The 20,163-nt window shown below is 37.2% G+C and overlaps 1 protein-coding gene across 1 annotated transcript in view; it reads left to right on the top strand.

The window, feature by feature from the left end:
- grik3 (glutamate ionotropic receptor kainate type subunit 3) overlaps window positions 1-18,959 on the top strand; it is a 94,820-nt gene extending 75,861 nt beyond the window's left edge. The window contains exons 13-16 of the mRNA XM_047361820.1: window positions 7,048-7,265; window positions 9,696-9,921; window positions 10,183-10,433; window positions 11,768-18,959. Coding sequence (XP_047217776.1) covers window positions 7,048-7,265; window positions 9,696-9,921; window positions 10,183-10,433; window positions 11,768-12,133 — 1,061 coding nt within the window. The 3' untranslated portion in view covers window positions 12,134-18,959. The remainder of the gene's footprint in view (window positions 1-7,047; window positions 7,266-9,695; window positions 9,922-10,182; window positions 10,434-11,767) is intronic.
- Window positions 18,960-20,163: the final 1,204 nt, after the last annotated feature.

Here is a 20,163-nt window from a genome sequence, read left to right as displayed (position 1 = left end):
TGAAAAAACACAAACAAATAAACAAGGCGGCTAATTTGGAATAGAATAGATACGTTATTGTCCCAATAAGGCAATTTTGCTCAGTGAGCAAACATACGACATTGACTTAGAAACAAACAAACAAAACAAAAAAAATAATCAAGTAAGACACACAATCGCCATGAAAACACACTTAACCACAAACAATGTAAAGACAGAATCATCAACAACAACCCCCTCTGCAGCTCGTGGCTTCCGTGTATACTACTTTATTATCACTTAGACTTATCCAATTTCTGAAGATACAGTAAATACATTATTTATTAAAACACTGCTAAAAATTCCTTTACTCTACAACTACGACTAAACTTGAAAGGGATTGTTTTTTGAATAAGAAAATGAATATTAGAAATATTGTATATGCAGATGAAAGAAAAATGTAACTTTTCTTGAAAGTTTACTGGTTTTGCAGGAGTTTTAAACAAGCCTTCTCACACCTAACGTTAATTTGAGTGGGGAAGTAAAAACTTGAATAATTCAAAGCTTCAGGACAGACATAATTGAAAATCAAAAGAGAGCCTACTGTGAGTCAGTTGCAGCTGTTTACTTTCTCAGAACCAACTTAAATTTCAGTTCACAAGGTTCCTCTGCCTCAATCTATGCTTTGGCAGAGAGTTTCTATCTACCCAGAGGTCACTTGCAGACTGGCAGGTGGCTTGGTCTCAGGTCTTTTGGATATCTTGGTGATTCCCCCCTTTGAATTTAAAATCAGGTGACATCGTTAAAGTCAGTTAATGAGAGATACTGACATGTCCGCGGTAGTGACTGCTTTCAGGGGAGTATTCACCATCGAGGTGCAGTACAGTTAATCCAATACGGACTTCAGACAACCTAAGTGGAATGTAACTTTAGATAGCCAATAATAAAACATCAAATAATGTTTTTTTTAGATAAGAGACAGAAAAATTTCAATAAGTGATCCTTGTCTGTCTGATCTGAGCAGGTGTTTTAACGATAACATAAGGCAATACAATGAAATTTATTTGGCAGCAGTATGTCAGACAACAAAACACAGTGCAAAAGTGGCTTGAAGATATAAACTTTACAGTTAAAATTAGCAAATAAAAATAAAAAAAAGGAAAAATATAAGAATGTACAGGTCCTTCTCAAAATATTAGCATATTGTGATAAAGTTCATTATTTTCCATAATGTAATGATGAAAATTTAACATTCATATATTTTAGATTCATTGCACACTAACTGAAATATTTTAGGTCTTTTATTGTCTTAATACGGATGATTTTGGCATACAGCTCATGAAAATCCAAAATTCCTATCTCACAAAATTAGCATATCATTAAAAGGGTCTCTAAACGAGCTATGAACCTAATCATCTGAATCAACGAGTTAACTCTAAACACCTGCAAAAGATTCCTGAGGCATTCAAAACTCCCAGCCTGGTTCATCACTCAAAACCCCAATCCATGGGTAAGACTGCCGACCTGACTGCTGTCCAGAAGGCCACTATTGACACCCTCAAGCAAGAGGGTAAGACACAGAAAGAAATTTCTGAACGAATAGGCTGTTCTCAGAGTGCTGTATCAAGGCACCTCAGTGGGAAATCTGTGGGAAGGAAAAAGTGTGGCAGAAAACGCTGCACAACGAGAAGAGGTGACAACACCCTGAGGAAGATTGTGGAGAAGGGCCGATTCCAGACCTTGGGGGACCTGCGGAAGCAGTGGACTGAGTCTGGAGTAGAAACATCCAGAGCCACCGTGCACAGGCGTGTGCAGGAAATGGGCTACAGGTGCCGCATTCCCCAGGTCAAGCCACTTTTGAACCAGAAACAGCGGCAGAAGCGCCTGACCTGGGCTACAGAGAAGCAGCACTGGACTGTTGCTCAGTGGTCCAAAGTACTTTTTTTGGATGAAAGCAAATTCTGCATGTCATTCGGAAATCAAGGTGCCAGAGTCTGGAGGAAGACTGGGGAGAAGGAAATGCCAAAATGCCAGAAGTCCAGTGTCAAGTACCCACAGTCAGTGATGGTCTGGGGTGCCGTGTCAGCTGCTGGTGTTGGTCCACTGTGTTTTATCAAGGGCAGGGTCAGTGCAGCTAGCTATCAGGAGATTTTGGAGCACTTCATGCTTCCATCTGCTGAAAAGCTTTATGGAGATGAAGATTTTATTTTTCAGCACGACTTGGCACCTGCTCACAGTGCCAAAACCACTGGTAAATGGTTTACTGACCATGGTATCACTGTGCTCAATTGGCCTGCCAACTCTCCTGACCTGAACCCCATAGAGAATCTGTGGGATATTGTGAAGAGAACGTTGAGAGACTCAAGACCCAACACTCTGGATGAGCTAAAGGCCGCTATCGAAGCATCCTGGGCCTCCATAAGACCTCAGCAGTGCCACAGGCTGATTGCCTCCATGCCACGCCGCATTGAAGCAGTCATTTCTGCCAAAGGATTCCTGACCAAGTATTGAGTGCATAACTGTACATGATTATTTGAAGGTTGACGTTTTTTGTATTAAAAACACTTTTCTTTTATTGGTCGGATGAAATATGCTAATTTTGTGAGATAGGAATTTTGGGTTTTCATGAGCTGTATGCCACAATCATCCGTATTAAGACAATAAAAGACCTGAAATATTTCAGTTAGTGTGCAATGAATCTAAAATATATGAATGTTAAATTTTCATCATGACATTATGGAAAATAATGAACTTTATCACAATATGCTAATATTTTGAGAAGGACCTGTATATGTTTTGGTATTTGTGTGTCCAGTCATCATTACAGTCTTTAACAGTCCCTTTGGACCTTTTGCCTGGCTGTCCCATGTGCTCCACTTCAGAGGGGTTATTTAGCAGACTGTCCACAACCCAAGGGAAGAAGCTATTTCTAAATCAGTTGGTACATCCCCTAGTGTACCCTCATTCTTCCAATGGAAGGGTGGAGAAGTTACATTGTCTTGGTTGCAAAGGCTCTTAGAGTATGCTCTTTGCCCACTTGAGCAGGCGGGCTGAATACGTAGATGTTTTCAATCATGGGCAAAGGGGATTTGATGATGCACTGTGCTGTTTTGGTAACCCTCTGCAGGATCTTCTTCTCTGCTGTTGTGCAATTAGACTACCACTGTGCAGCAGCATGTCAGTATAGACTTTTTTGTACATCGGTAGAATTTGGTCAGCAGCTCATTGGGCAGTCCAAACCTTCTCAAGTTCCCCCCCAAAAAAAGAGTTTGTGCTGGGCCTTTTTTATCAGTTGTTTGGTACTGAGGCTTCAAGTAACATTGTCCAAGATGTTGACACGCAAATAAATTTATGCTGCCGACCCTCTCCACTTATACCATATATATATGGATATATGCTCAGCTCTGGATGGATTGTCCTCCTTTTCCTAAAGTTGAGGATAATCTCCTTTGCCTTCATGGTATTCAGGATGAGGTTGTTCTCCCTGCACAATGCTGCCAACCTCTTCCATACAGGCTTCCTCTTCATTGTTACTGATGAGGCCCACAGCAGTTGTATCATCTGCCTATTTAAACAAAGCCTTAGTGTTGTGGGTAGCCTTGCAATCATGGATACAGGGAGTAAAGGACAGGGCTGAGCACACAGCCTTGGGGTGTACCTGTGCTGAGTGTGACTGTGGGAGAGGTAAAGGAGCCAATTTGGACATGGTGGGGTCTGTAGGTTAAATAATCCCTGATCCACCAGCACAATCGAGCTCCTATTCACAGGGACCCCGAGTCTTCACCATCTTGTCGGGGTTGATGGAGTTAAAAGCTGAGTTGACATCCACAGCATTCTTACATAGGAATTTGGCCTTTCAAAATGAGTTAGGGCTGTATGAAGTAAGTTCACTTTGTAGGGAAACTGCTGTTGATCCACATCTGGGGGGAACACAGGCTTTGATGTATTCCAGAAGCAGTCTCTCAAAACATTTCATAAACACTGGTGCAATTGGCCGGTACTCCTCTAAGGGTTATGGTGCTGGGGTCTTAGGCCCAGGGACAATAGTTGCTGTTTTAAAGCAGGCGCGGGGGGCTGCGAGAGTCGAAAGGACATGTTGTCAGTGGACAACAGGGACATGTGGTCTACTGACAACAGGGACATGAAGAGTTATTTTGTGGAAAAGGAAAAATGGTGTGGATTGTTCTTCAAGCAGCAATGACCATCCCTACTGAAAAAGAAATGCTGCAAGAGGGTCACCATACTAACACCCAATACAGATAAAAATGTGTCTGCACTAAGAGTGGTACCACATAATACCTGAAAAGCTTGACCCCTTTGTATACTCTGATAGCACATATGAACAACATTTGCAACATACAAAAAATGGAATAAAAGTAGTAACATCTCCAATCTTTTTTGTGAAAAGAGAACAACGTGATTTCAGGTCTGAATGTAGGTAAATTTAGGAAATGAAGCTAACATGAATTTAACTTCAAAATCATTCATGCTAATCTCATCAAAGTTCATCAGCTAGTGAGACAGATAATGTTTTGACAGCTAATAGTGTGAACGGTTTTCTGCATGAGAACATGTACATTGACTTGGTTTACAAACAATACGCCCTTCTTCTAAGAACAGGATCTTACTACATCTTGCCACCATTTTATTGCTGGCACTATATGACTGATCTGCTTCATGTATTTATTGGAGTGTTCTGATGCATTGCTCTCAATTGACAACAGGGCTTTATAGTGTGGAATTCAATTGAGTTACCCGTGGCCTCACTTCATTTTTAGTGTGACCAGAGAATGTATCTGGATCTCGCCTCTGAAGTCATAGTGAATTAAGGGAGGCTTCTATCTTCCCTTGTTTGTAACCATGTAGAGTCTTTGTCAAACCACAAAGGACAAATCCAATCAAATTTGGTGGAAGAGGTTAAAGAGCTGACCAGGCTCTCCGCCTTCTGTGGGCTTGTTACTCTTCAGAATTGCCCTCATAAATCTTCTCAGTAAAGTAACAGAGTGCACAAAGCACAAGGGTATTTTAAAGGTTGTCAAAGATGAGATATAAAGTACCTTTAACACCAGTCAGTGAGCCATTGTAAACATGATATTGCTCAGCAGAGGCCGACTCAAATTCAAGGCACATGCTGAGGTGTTCTGTCAACATATTAAGTCTTCTTTAACTTTTTTTTGCCTTTTATTTCGTCTTTCTTTATGCAGGCTATGATTGTTCTAAAATGCCAGTAATGTGTAGATCCGTTGATATATGAATATATATATATATATATATATATATATATATATATATATATATATATATATATATGATATGGGTAGAGAAACAGTTTATAGTTTGCATCTCAACTAATTAAAATATAACTGAAACGTTATTTATTTCAGTAAATCAAATTTAAAAGTATTATTCAGTTATTAAATAGATTCATCACCCACGTGATTATATGTTTCCAGCATTTGTTTTGATGATTATGGCTTATAGCTAATGAAAATCATTCAAATTAAATATTACCTAGGATTAAAAAAAAAAAAGTTATAGTGCTGTTGGCCTACTGAAAAGTATCTCCATGTATTGTAAAAATTATGCACTCAATACTTGGTTGGGGTTCCTTTCGCATGAATTGCTGCATTAGTGTAGCATGGCATGGAGGCATTCAGCCTGTTGCTCTGATGAGATGTTAAGAAAGCCCCAGGTTGCTTTAATAGTGGTCTTCAGCTCCCCTGGAATCTATGATCCATTGTCTCTAATCTTCATTTTTTCAACACCCAAGCAGAGTTTATACACCACAATTTATACACACAGTAATTCGAAGTGCTTCAAAGGAAAACAAAGCAATAGAATTAAGACAAATTAAAACACTGTATACATCAAAAATGCAAAATACAAATAAATAAAAAACAAGTATCACTTTAAATAGAAAGCAAGGTCAAAATGCATATTTAAGCAAATACAAAACTATGGCATTAAGAAATGAAATGATAAAATAATCTCTGACCTTTATAGGTCAGCTGCGCTGACTTTGGACTTGAAAAAACCCAGTGAGACCAACACCAGCAGATGGCATGGCTCACCGCCGCCTGTGGAAAATTTTCCACTGTGGGACCTTGATTTCCTAATTAAATGCAAAATTGAATTTAATCTGAAAAGAGGACTTTGGACCAGGGAGCAACAGTTCAGATTTAGTTGTCTCCGTTGCCTAGGTAAGATGTTTATGTTTTTGGTTCTGGAGTGGCTCAACATGAGGAATGTGGCATGTTCCAGAAACGTGTGTGTGTGTGCTGGTTCAAAAGGCACTGCTTTGTAAACCCTTTTTTCCCACACTTTTCCTTCCACCCAATTTTCTGTTAATATGTTTATGAACAGCACTCTGCAAGCAGCTAGCATCTTTAGCACTGACTATTTGTGGCTTACCTTTCTTAGGGATGGGTCAGTAAATGTCCTCTGGATATTTATCGAGTCAGCAATCTTCCCCATAATTGTTTAGACCATAAAATGACCATAACATGATTAACATTGTGTAATCCTTTGATTTTCTGACAAACTGAATTTTAGGTTTCAATTACTGCAAGCCAAACTCATCAAAATTATAAGAACAAACCCTTAAATATGCCAATCTTTTTAAATAAATTTAATGTGAGCATCGCTTTTTTAAATCAAATTACTGAAATACTGTATTTACTGAAATAAATAATTTATCAGGATACACCTCTAAAAAAATCATTATGGATATAGTGATTTGTTTGTTCTTTGTAGGCTTTTGTGTATGGCTCACAATTATCTGAACACATTTTGTTAATATTTGTAACATCATACACAAACTAAGAAGAATATTTTGTTTATATAATACTGTTAAAACATAGAAAATAAATGTCGCTTTGATTATAAATTTCTCTTAGCTCGCACTTTGGCAAAGTTGCCCTGCTGGCTTTAATTTCCATTTACCAACTGACAGCACCTTAACAAGAAGCAGTGGCATTGCCAGAAGCATTTCCAAGCTAATTAACAAAAATGCAAGCAGCCATGTTACTTGGTTCGTTTAACTTGTTTACAGTATGTTCCTCTTTTTCTCTCTCATTGTGTTGCACACAGGCTCGGAACTGATGCCCAAAGCACTGTCAACCAGAATAATAGGTGGAATCTGGTGGTTCTTCACACTCATCATCATATCTTCCTATACAGCTAATTTAGCAGCTTTTCTCACTGTGGAGAGGATGGACTCACCAGTGGATTCAGCTGACGACATCGCCAAGCAGACCAAGATTGAGTATGGTGTGGTCAGAGATGGAGCAACCATGGCTTTCTTCAAGGTACAGAACAAAAGCTATACAGAGTAGCCGTAGCAAGTAATATCAAATGTAAAATTACTTATGCTGGCTTTTGCACTGTGCACTCAGAGAATCTGAATTTTGCACAGTGCAAAAGCCAGCATAAGTAAGTGCACATTATATTTAATGCACATCTGCAAAGACTCCAGTAATGCCGAAGAGTTAAAACAGGTCATGGGTCATATTCAATGTTTAAAATGTTACCTTTGGAGTATTTTTAATTCTTCATATTACATAAAAAATATATAAAAGTCATTATTTTCTGCTCTAAAGTCAAAGAGTCTTGGTAACGGATAAGTAAACAGTCTGTGGTTTTTGAATAGATGTGTAAGAAAAGGTCGGTAGATTATTCCTGGTCTTTAATACTTTTTAGTAATTAATAAGAGGAACAGGTGGCTAATTACACATGGCTCAAGTGCCCTCCTGCCAGCCCCTGCCCCAACAGAAAGGCTTACTGATGCTAATTCAACGAGGAAGAAAAGCCTGATAAATACTGGTGAAACCCGGATGTGCAGAAAGGCTTTGCAGGTGTATGCTAATGGCTTCTGTCCTAAACGCAGATTAGAAAATTTAAAAATATCTTTTGTCTTATTGCTCCAGCTCAAAAACCGAGCCAATGGAGACAATGATGGAACAAACAAACTCCTGGTACTTTTTTAAAAACTCTTGAGTATAACTCCTATGAAAAAAATAGTGCTACTGATAGAAATGTTGTGGCTGACTTCTGTACTTCAGTTTTTGAAAAGCTTTGATTTGCCCATCCTGGTTTTGGCTTATTCAGATTCTGTTGAAAAACTATAAAATAGAAAGACAAAATAACAGAATTCCAAATACTTTTTAAGCCTTCCTTTCAGGAAGGGTCATTACTTATTTTATGTAACAATCAGTGTGTGAAATAGGTTCCTGTAAAACAGGGTTTACTATTTAAAAAAAAAACTGTTTACAAAAGTTAAATGTTTAACTTTCTTTTGCATATTTTATTAGGGATTAGCATTGTTGATACTGCTAGTATTTCTGAAGCATTCTCTGTTTGCATTCCAGACAAAATGTCGATCCTTACATTGTTGTAACTCTCAAATTTGTAACATGTGCAAGTGCAGCATGTCTGATGACAACGTTCAAAGTTCAAAATCTCCAAAGGATAAAATAGAGCAACTTTGTTGTACTTCAGTCTTCCTGTTGTAAGCTGAAAGCCTTGGTCTCTTTCAGGCTAAATTAAATGGAGACACATCTCAACATCTAGTAGAAAACATCATATTTTAAACATCTAACTGACATTAAACCTGGATAACTTTCCAAAGAATGTTGGTGTCAGTGTGGCAAGGTAGAGCCTATGAATGATGCATTCAGTCATTAGAAAAATTATCATATTTTTGAGTTTTTAAACTAGCTGGTCCCAGGCTAGGGCTTTACAAGATAAAAATCGGATTCTGGTCACCAGCCAGTTTCCTGGTGCATATCTAATCCCAACCTTTTAGGTACCTCAAAAAATTCTTAACTCTAGGAGGGATAACCAAATAAATTTTCACAAATACGAGAAAATATCAAAGACAATCTAAGAAAAGATTTGTACTTTTTGATTATTGTTTTAAATTCCTGGATGTGTAATAATGTTAGTGATGAAGGAAGAGTCAACCCACAATAATATCATTAGTATTGCTATGCTGTCTTTTTTTTTTATAAAAATATAATGTAATAATAAAATAATATAATATAAACCTCACATTCTTCCAAAGTGGGAGTTATAGTTTGTTAAAAAAGTAACGTATTTAAAATATCCGGTCTAAGATAGTTAGAACTGGGCTGCTACTGGATTTAACACATAGAGTAGAGTTCTTATAATAGCATCTCACACAATTTGAAATGGCTTATAGTTATTAGACAGTAATTATCTTGGATTAGACATGGCATAAATGTGACCTCACAGAAAATTCCATGAAATACCTCATAGACTGATGCAAGACTAATGGAACGCCATTCTATTATTGCTGCTTCAGTAACATTTATGAGAATAAATGTGTGTAAAGCTTCATTTCATCGTCCTTTAATCCTGTGATAATGGAGATCTGAAGGAGTAATCATTTAAATTTATTTGGTTTTTAACTAAATAAACCACTAAGAGCTGTAGCGTAATTACATATATACCATCTGTGTAGTTTTTTTTACATTCATAAAACCTCCATTGGTGTGATGTCAGCTACTGAAGAGCAAGCCATTTCAGGGTTGTCAGTTTTCCCACCTGAAGCACCTTTGGCTATTTCATTTTAAAAGTTGTCTTGTTTGAGTTCAAAATCTTTATAGTGATAAAAACATTGTGTGCTTTTCCAGTTACTTTTTCTTTGCCTCCAGCATTGAAGGATGTTAAAATATAGTTCAGATGTAAATTGTTTATAACTTTTATTTTCCTTTCAGAAATCAAAGGTTTCTACATTTGAGAAGATGTGGGCCTTCATGAGCAGCAGGCCAAGAACGTCACTGGTGAAGTCTGTGGAAGACGGGGTTCAGAGGGTGCTGAAGTCTGACTATGCACTCATTACAGAGTCCACCACCATTGATTATATCACTAGGAGAAACTGTAACCTTACACAAGTGGGAGGGATTATTGACAGCAAAGGCTACGGCATTGGCACTCCCCTCGGTAAGACTTAAGACTAGCCTCAAATCTACATTCCAGAGCTATAGTGTTATGAAAAATTCAAGCCCTTTTCATAAGTTATGCATTTTTTCCCTGAAAGATGAGGGCAAGGAATTGCTTTTAGATACAGCAGCAACCCAACATAAAAAAAAAAAAATGTAGCTACTAGTCAGACCGTGTGCCACAACATGTTTATGAACCTTATTATCACAGATTCCAGCTGGCGTTCCATCCAAAGTTAAATGGGCCTTATGTTACTTGCAGGCTCTCCATACAGGGACAAAATCAGCATAGCAATCCTCAGCATCTTGGAAGACGGGCTTCTCTACATTCTGAAGGAGAAGTGGTGGAGTGGAAGCAGCTGTTTGGATGAGGAGCGTCGCGAGACAGGCCCCATGGGGATCCAAAACCTGGGTGGTATATTCATTGTGCTGGCATCTGGCCTGGTGCTGTCTGTCTTTGTGGCAATTGCTGAATTTATCTACAAGCTGAGGAAGACCGCTGAACGTGAACAGGTATATGTCTCCATAGATCACGAATTCAAAGAGTTTTCATTAATTGATTCTTACACTATGGCTTAGAATGCTGGTCAAAAGGTAGGGCTCTTGGGCTACCTTTCTTCAGATGGAACTGGGATTTTGTCAAGGTGGATTAAATCATAAACATTTCCAAATATGAGTCAGTTTCAACCTGAAACCTTCCAGTGTCTGCTAGAAAACTGAAGATGAAAAGGGATGTTACTTTTCATCACAGTAAGCTTACATCAAAGTAAACAAATGAATGGCTTCAAAGGTAGAAAATTAAAGTTTTGGAATGAACTAGACAGAGTCTGAATGAATTAGCCAGAGTCTGGAACTAAATCTGAGAGAAAATCTGTGGGGTCACCTGAAGATGGCTCTGTGATGTAGATGTCCTTACAATATTATAGTGTCCAACAATGTTTTCAAAGTAAAGTGGTCGTTAAACTATACTTTATTGTTGCCAAAAGAAAGCTGTTTTTGACAGCACAGCACGTACTTTATGCAAGGGAAACAGATCTAACAACCCAACTACAAAAAAATTAAACATTATACACTAAATATTCAGTGTTACATATTATACCCCATCCCTGTTTGTCAAAACGAATATGAGGGATGCTGACTGACCCCTATCAAAGAAGACTGAAAACTGATACAAAAGTTTAGGATTCAAAATTTAAAAAAACTTGCAAAAATAAATTAACTTTATTACGTTTTCATTTCTGAAAATGCACTTGGACTTTTGCAGAAGCTAGCAACCATAGCTATTTTGTTATGAATCTTTTTCCGCACACCATCAAAGTTGTGCTCTATTCAAAGCTTTTGGTTGAAATATTTTATAAAGGGATTTGCATGCCATTTTTTGACTAATCCCTTGGAGTACTTGGTCATACCACAAAATTTACTCATTTTAACTGGCATAACTACAAATTGGAAGACAGAGATTTAATCCATTATTAGTCATTGGAGAGAGCAGAGAAGCATCAGCCCTTTATGGTATAAATCACACATTTTGAGTCTCGATTTGAGTGTTTGCATGCATTCTCATGTATTATACTTGTTCAGCATATCTGACGCAGCAGTATTAATGAGCTATGTGCATACCATATGCGGCGGTGATGTTGCAGTGTAACATTAATGACAGCCAGGCACATATGCATGCACCACTATTAAGGCAACATAAGTGCTGTACATGCATACATACATTTTCTGCTCATTAGACTGTTGACACCCTCTGCTGTCAGAACAATTTAAAGCTAAGCCATTTACCCCCCGTCCCTTTCCCCTCTGCTCCGTGTGCCCCTCCCCGGATCCTCCCTTTTTGCCCAGAGGTCTTTGTGCAGTGCCATGGTGGACGAGATCAGACTGTCGTTCACCTGCGAGAGACGGGTGAAGCACAAGCCCCAACCCCCAGTCATGGTGAAGACGGATGCAGTGATCAACATGCACGCCTACAACGACCGACGACTCCCAGGAAAGGACAATATGAGCTGCAGCACTGGGATGACTCCTGTGTTCCCATGACAATGTGTTCCCCTCAGGGCAAGAACCTCGTGAGCAACATTTCAGGGGCAGTGCCGGAACCCAGGGACAATGGCATGGACGGGATCACCAGATATATCATTAACCACAGTGAGATGGGAACACTAACAAAACATGGGCAACTCAAATTGGCAGCATCAGCCACGCAGGTATGACAGACACCACTGTAATCAAAACTACAAAAAAAATACTTGGAAAGGTTGTGAGAGGGGCCAAAAAAACGACCCGCTAAAGGAAACGGTACACCCAAATATTAATCAGTTCAAGTCTGATGTTTACATATGTACCACAAGAGAACACACAATAATCAGTGGATCCTGAGTCACTTAAAAGATTAAAAAATGTATGTAAAAAAATACCCATTAAATGAAGAAAGGCTTTTTCAAAAATGGCAATAAATGACTTTGACACAATTCCAGAAGGACAAAGGAGTTTTGTTATAAATCACGGTTATATGTCAAGTTCTCCTGTTAATCCTGTTGATTTCCACAAACCTGAATGACCTTTGGCAGCAGAAAGTGTTACCTCAAATATGTACAGGTTCAGCTGGGTGTCTGTGTCATTTAATGTTGGCACCACTGTGACTGGTAGAACCTACAGCAAGATGTGAAGCAGTAAATTTACATCTGATGTAGCTGTGATGTGTACCTAATGATACCATTAAAAGCAACCATACTCACACATGCAGAGTGGATTGCGGACACATCAGCTGTAAATTAAAAATATAAGATTCTAACATAGACTTGACACAATGTTTGAAATGTTTTTTTTTTTTTTATATAAAAGGTTCATTTTGTTTTAAGTTCATTTGTACATAATTTGATTGTTATCAGAGAACATGTTGATTGCCAAAGACCATTCAACAGAATTATATTCAGAACAGTAAGGGCCAGCGTGGTTTGGTAAGAAGGTGTTTATTAAAAATCAAATTGGAGGGGCTGAATGGGACTTTGAAAGAATCGTTCTCCGGTTTATTTGCAGTAACATGCATCCAAATCTAACTGTATTTCTTTGGTTATGGCTAGGGATGGGTCGCCATTGTGTTCCAATGATATGACCTTAAATAAAATAAAAAAACACCACTGAATCACAATACTTACACAAAAATCTAAAACTAAAACTGATAATATTATCTTATTGATGTTACTTAAATAACTAAATAGCAACATGTACATTTTATACTAAAATAATATATTGATTATTAGATAATAAGATGATCTACAGTATTTATTTACTTGTTTTGATTTTGGTCTGTAGACTAAAACAAAAACTATGATTATCACTTGTGAAATTGGGTACTAATTTGTATGTGCTTCTTATGTACACCAATAAGACATAACATTATGACCATTGACCGGTAAAGGGAAGAAAACTGATTATGTCTTCATCATGGCAACTGTTAGTGGGTGGGATGTATTTGACAGTAAATATATATTTCATTGTCAAAGTTGATGTATTGCGAGCAGGGAAATGGGTAAGTGTATTATTTTGTGTATGAGTTTGTATAAGAAGGGCCAAGTTGTAATGACTAGACAATATGGACCACAGCATCTGCAAAACTGGAGCTCTTGGCCCTGTTCAGAATCAATCTTAATTGCCCAAGGAAGAAAAAGTAATGAACGCAGTCAAGGGCGGTCAATGCTCAATGATGCACATAGGGAGCAAAGACTAGCCCGTGTCGTCCAATGCAATAGATGAGGTGCTGTAGTTCAAAATGGTAAAGACGTTAATACTGGTTCTGAAAGAAAGTATATGGAATACACAGTGCATCAGGGATTGTTGAGTAAGGCATTGCATAACTACAGATCACTTAGGGTGCCCATGCTGACGCCTGTCCACTCCCTCAGATCTGGACTACAGAATAGTCGAAGAAGGTGTTATGGTCCGATAAATCATGTTTTTTTTACGTCACATGGATGGCCCGTTGATGAACACATGGCACCAGAATGCAATACAGCAGTAAGGCAAGCCAGCAGAGGCCGTCAATATTTATTTGGCATGTACCAGTAATCTAAGCATTGGCCTTATTCAGGATAATGTTACATGTCACAAAGCAGAAAAATGCTTCAGAAAGGTGTGTTAAATTGCCTTCCAAATTTCACAGATCTCATTTTAATTGAGCATCCGTGGGATGCGCGGGGCAAACAAGTCTGATCTATGAAGACATTAAAGCTAAACTTACAGGACCTAAGTGATCTGCTGCTAACATCTTGGTACCACTTACCATAGCAGACCTTTAGAGATCTACCTTTACTCAACTGTTCAGGCATGTTTTGGCAGCAAAAGAAGGGCCAACACATTATGAAGCAAATGGCCATAGTGTTGTGATTTATTGGATTTATTTAATGCATCTTTTGTCCATTCTTCTCTTTACGGAGTAAAACAAGTATCACAATCTGATATCTGGTTAATTATCCAGACTACTGGCACTTGTTGCCAGCTGGCAGTTGGCTGCTGAACATATATGCTGCTAGAAGCTAGTTACCTTAACATGAGTGATCAGCGGTGCTTCTTATTTTACACAAAATGTCTGTCCATGTTTTTTCAAACCAATAATATTTCCAAGCAGCTTTCCTATAAGAAAGAAAAACAAGTAGGGAACATCTTTTGGCCGTGCCCAGAAACAGATTTCAGGAGCGGCGGTGTTTTATAGAGTAAACGAAAAAAAAAAAACACTGGTCACTTCAGCACTGTCTGGACATTAAATGGTAGGAATGGTAATAGGGACAAACTGAATGGTTCAACTGTAACTTTTTTTGACTTGGTGTATTCCTTGATTCTAGTAACTGGCCCATGCCTAGTCCTGGCATTATGTCCTTATTATGTAACCACCGATACTAATGTAAACCGAGGGGCATTTTTGGAACATAGTCCTTTAATGCCATTGTTCTCCCATCCTTTCATCAAATGACAAGTCAGCACAAAAACCAAATTATATTGAATGATCTCTTTCAGTTCTTGAACAGCATTTTTCTTCAGAAAAAAATGTGCTTTTGGAGTGATTTATTTTACTGGCTGTTATGTTGCAGTGGGCACAATAATCTAAAAGGTACAACGCCTAGATAGGAGCAATTTGATCCATTTGCAGCCTCTTGAGCCACAGTTTCAGTGTCACCTTGTCCAAACTGCACTAAGAACACTGTTTTTGGTTTCTTTTCTGGAATGTTGCTCCAGTCTTCACCAGGCATCTCAGTTTTGATTAAATTTAAAAGCCTAATATTATATTAATCATTTTTTAGCAAACAACTTTAAAATTTACATTGAAATCCTTGACAAACTTATGCCCTCCGGTAGAAACTCACCTCCCACAATGTTCCATAACATGATGGCTTCTTGAGCAAGACTTGTGTTTACTTTGACATTTTTCCTTAAATGACATTGAAACCTTTTTGTAATTGCAGGTTAAAATGCTCTATCCTATGTGGGACTGATTCTAAATTTTATTGCACAAATTAAACATTTTGGAAGTTTGGACGCTTAAAAAATTACAAACTTATAAATTACAAACTAAATGTTTTGTACAGTTAACAAGAGGTTGCTCATAGAAATATTGGCCATTTAAATGGTACATGCACTGTACTTATGTAAAGCTTTTTAGTCAAACTGTTCACTAAAAGCACTTTTACTGTACAAGTGGCATTCCCTCAACAGCACTCACAAATATGCCAAACAATGGGCAAGAAAACATGACCAGCATTTTCTGGACAGAGAACATTAGATCAGAATTTTTGCTTATCCACCTTAAGACTCCCACAGAGTTGGGCATACTGTGAGCGGCGGGACTATGCACGCAGTGTGCACACACTGTGCATGCACTGTGCACGGGTGTTAGAAATTTTATAGTAGAGCGTACCAATTTCTTACATTTCTGGTGACAAATTCTTACATTTTCCACACCATCGGACGAGGAGGATAATCTTTGTAGCTTTGGGAAAACAAAAAGAAAAGAAGGTGTTATGAAGGAGAGGCTATGAACATTTTCAAAAATTCAGAAGCTTACAATTACTTAAACAGTAATAAAATTAGTTGTGTTTTTTTTAATGGATGTTGAGGCACAAGTGACCTTTACTTACTTCTTTACCACAAAGAAAAGTAGGGAGAGTAAAAAATTGGGAGAGGCATGCTCTACCTACACTGTCACAAAGCACCTTTTTATTTTGATGGACATAGGGCCTATGTACCTCAAAATGGACATAGAGCCATGTCAAAGCCTTAAAACCACACATCACCAAGCTGGGTCGTTATTATCATCGTCAGAAGAAATACCCAGAGCAGGCTGCTAGTGTCTGGTGGGAAAAGGGTCATCGAGTAGCAATGCAATAATACAAAAGCTGAAAATAAAATCATATTTCATTGTAATATGGCATTCTCTATGCTTTTAAATCGTTTGAAGGTACATTAATTGTGTTTGTGTCTATTTTAAGTGGCGCTTTTCTGTTTCTGTTTGAGAACATAGTCAGGGATATAGTCAGACTATAGAACTGAAAAAGTATTGACTGTTTATATGAGATGATCGTTTTCATATGAAATTAACAAACATACCAGGTTTTTCTTAATCATTTCAAATCAATACACTGCGAATCAGGACACAATGGCATAAGAAAATAGCGCTCCAGCACCCACTTACTGCACATTTGACACTACAGCATACACACTCTGGAAAGTGACCTGATGACTTGACGTACTTTCTCCAGAATTTGGCTAATGATCATATATATGGCCACTTAGGGACACCCATAAAGCATGGAAATTTCATTACCATGTGTTCAGCTGATCCACACCCTTGATCCAAACACACATGTACCATTCAGAATAGTAGCATATCAAAAGCAACACACACACTTTAAAGATGTAACTTGAACTAATGTTTCACAAAATCTCCTACATTTAGCTAGATTTACACCCAAGTACAATATGTTTTCCAACAAGGCAGTATACCCAGATTGGAAGGGATGAGAGCAGCTGTAGATTATTTTGTCACTTTTGTCTTTGTTCCTCAGTTGTTCCTCAGGAACATTCCCCTTTCCCTTTGGGTTCATGTTCAACACAACATTATTGAGGGAACAGGTCAGCCCCATCCAATTTGAGGTAAGGCTAGAAACAACTTAACAACAACTTAACAAGATAAATTAAACATATGTCTGTCACAGTTACCAAGAAGTGTGTGATAATGGAAAAAGACAACAAAGAAGAAATTTAACTTATTGAAAACCAGTTGCATCAGAAATAAGACTTGTTATATGACCTGCTAGTAACACAAACCTTACTGCAACTTCTGCTATCTTCCTGGAAGTTGCACCCACAATCAATACTGGGAATAAGGTGAATATACAAAGGGAATAGTAAAGTTTTTAATTTTAATTGCATTTATAATCAGGCTATATTAACTAAATTCTGAACTGCTCTGTAGTTGATTGTGACAACAGAGTTGTGTATATATATATCTCTATATATAGATATATAGAGATATATATACATATCTATATATATATTGCAATATTAAAACACATCAAGATGCTTAATTTTAAAAGTAAAAGGAAAGACTTTCGAAGCTGATGTCAGACTACATAATTGGTCTGTTTAAATCCAAAATGGAGCACAATGAAAGACAGCGTGCTAGTTAGAGAAAGGACAGACACTAAGTTCTGTGTTTTTGTTGACTGTAATGCCTATAAGTATGTATCTTCTGCAAGACTAAACATATTAGAGGAGTGTGTACGCTACTATTATGCTGAAGCAGAGAGAACATTGAACCTCTGTGAGGTTTTACATTGTCAATACACAGAGACAAAAAAACAAAAAATATCGATCTATGATTCAAGGAAACTCTAATCTGTAAAACTTAGCATTGGTTTGGTAGAGACTCGTTGTATAAATGTTTATCAATTTTCTTCTGCTAAGTAGTGTATGTAGATAAGATTGGCAGGAGAAAATGTATTTTACTAAATTTATACTGTTATATATTCATTCTGTTCACAGATATGTTCTAGATGCTATTTCTTTCATCAGGCCACTTTACCCCACATCTCCACTTTTTCCCAAATCCACTGCCCCCAAACTCTGTTTATTTAATAGAAATTAATTATAAAATGATATATTGGATTTTTTTATCTAGATAAGACATTGTATGTAAATGGTCTTTTATGATGGCTAATATATTTCTATATGGTGAACATGAAGAGGAGATATTGTGCTCCCCTAAGAGTTTAGAGGACGTATTTTGTGTCAGTAGACCTTAATTCTATATAAACTCCCAATAACAAGCTGATCTGAGGTATAATTGCTGCTGATCTGTGGTTATAAAATTGTACCGTCACACTGATGTGTACTGTAACTTCACTTGCAGGTGATTCAAATACTTGAGACTCACTATACAACATTTTTCTAATGTATGACAACAACTGAGGGTATTATCACAATCAGAATTTGTTGAGATTACCACAGGGGTCCTAATTGATGGTTTAGACCATTTGGTTACAAAATATAAATTAATGTGAATAATGTCATTTTACACAAAACTGTAAGAAACATGAGAAAAAAGTAACAGAAAATGTAATCTACATAAACGCTGTTCTGTTACCTGTGTGTGATATAAGCTTTTATTTTTCAGGCTTTTTTTTTATTTTCACTTGCTTTTTTTAGCCCTAAAGCTTTTATCATTTGGCAAAAATCCTCCCAAATATATAAGAAATATGTTGGTGCCAACCAGGGTTTCTTTGTGAACATTAAGACTTTCTATGAATATAGTTTTTTGTAGGATTTTGCTAAGAAAATCTAGAAAAATAATTGAAAAAAAATGGGACAGTTGTATTTGTTTTCATTGTAACTATATGTGTAAAAAGAGCATCTTACACTGGAGGGTATCAGCAAAGTACTATATAAAACCTACTGAAATATTTTCTTTTTAACACTGTGAATACTTTAATTGTACAGTTTGCTGTATGGGTCAAATGAAGTTTTAAATAAAAAAAGTACAACCTACCTGTTCATCTATTGATTGTTGTTATGCACTGAAAAAACTAACTTTAATAGGGTAATTACCAATATTATAGTCGTCATACGGTAAATGTGAAGTGTTTGTATTTATGAATCTAGTATTGCAGTTACAGCTGTTACCCCAGCAACTGTCAGAGCAGATTATATTACACAGATGAACAGGAAATTGCAGCAGCCAAAACAGTCTCTATTACCAAGTACATAATACTTCTTAATAATAGATCAACAAAAGTATCAGGGGAAGTGGTGAACAAGCCCCTTCTTCTGGTTTCGATACAGCCCACAATCTAGCTTAGTGCCCCCACACCTCCAAAACAAAGTTGTGTCTGTGGAAAAACAGAAAAACAAACAAAAAATGTTTTTTACATTATTTATGAGTACATAATCATAGTAGAATAATTAAGATGTGGTCTGACGTGTCTGTATATTGTGTTGTCCAAGCTTTTCGAAAACAGCATTAAAATCTTTTTTTTTCAGTATAGTTCAAACGTTTCATAAATCCTAAACAGTGTTTGAAAAGTCTCTGTTCATTGTTGATTTATCTATTTCAAGTTTAATCAGTCTAGATAATTTTGATTTTGAATATTATCAAATGCAGTCCAGATTCCCTGAGAAGTTGTGAAATAGCCTTTTAAGTAAACATCAAAAATGAAACTGCAATTCAGTTATAGTTGGATAGCAACTTTAGTGTCATTTGCACCCCAGGTTATATGCATAAACATTTTTACAGTATACTTTGCATAACACAGTTCCCTATTGACAGTCATGTCTTCCTGCAAATGAGAAAGTCATAAAGGGTTTGACAATTTTTGTTGCTTATTTTAAATGTTCATGCAGCCATAAGGCCATAAGGCAGTGAGCCAAATTGTCAATATCTAAAATTGCCACTGATCAGAAGCTGAATTTAGTGGTGTACTCTACCAGCAAACATTTTGAACTGCCTTGAACTTAATCAGGGCATAACTAATTTTTTCTTTTGTTTTTGATTCCTGCCACCCACCAGGCTTTGATGCACTAGGCCCATATAAAAAATAAAAAAATACCCATTATCAAGAGTTGATTTTACTCAGGTACTCTCATACCAATTAGTTTAAAATGCCCTGATCAAGGTTGCAATCTGTGGCATCTTAAGGTTTTTATGAATCAGAAAACTAAATATCAATTCTATAAAATACAACAGCAAAGAACA

This window comes from Girardinichthys multiradiatus, chromosome 3 (genome assembly GCF_021462225.1).
Source record: "Girardinichthys multiradiatus isolate DD_20200921_A chromosome 3, DD_fGirMul_XY1, whole genome shotgun sequence".
Classification (NCBI taxonomy): domain Eukaryota; kingdom Metazoa; phylum Chordata; class Actinopteri; order Cyprinodontiformes; family Goodeidae; genus Girardinichthys; species Girardinichthys multiradiatus.
Note: the sequence above shows the minus strand (reverse complement) of the source record. Positions and strands in the feature narration are given on the sequence as shown.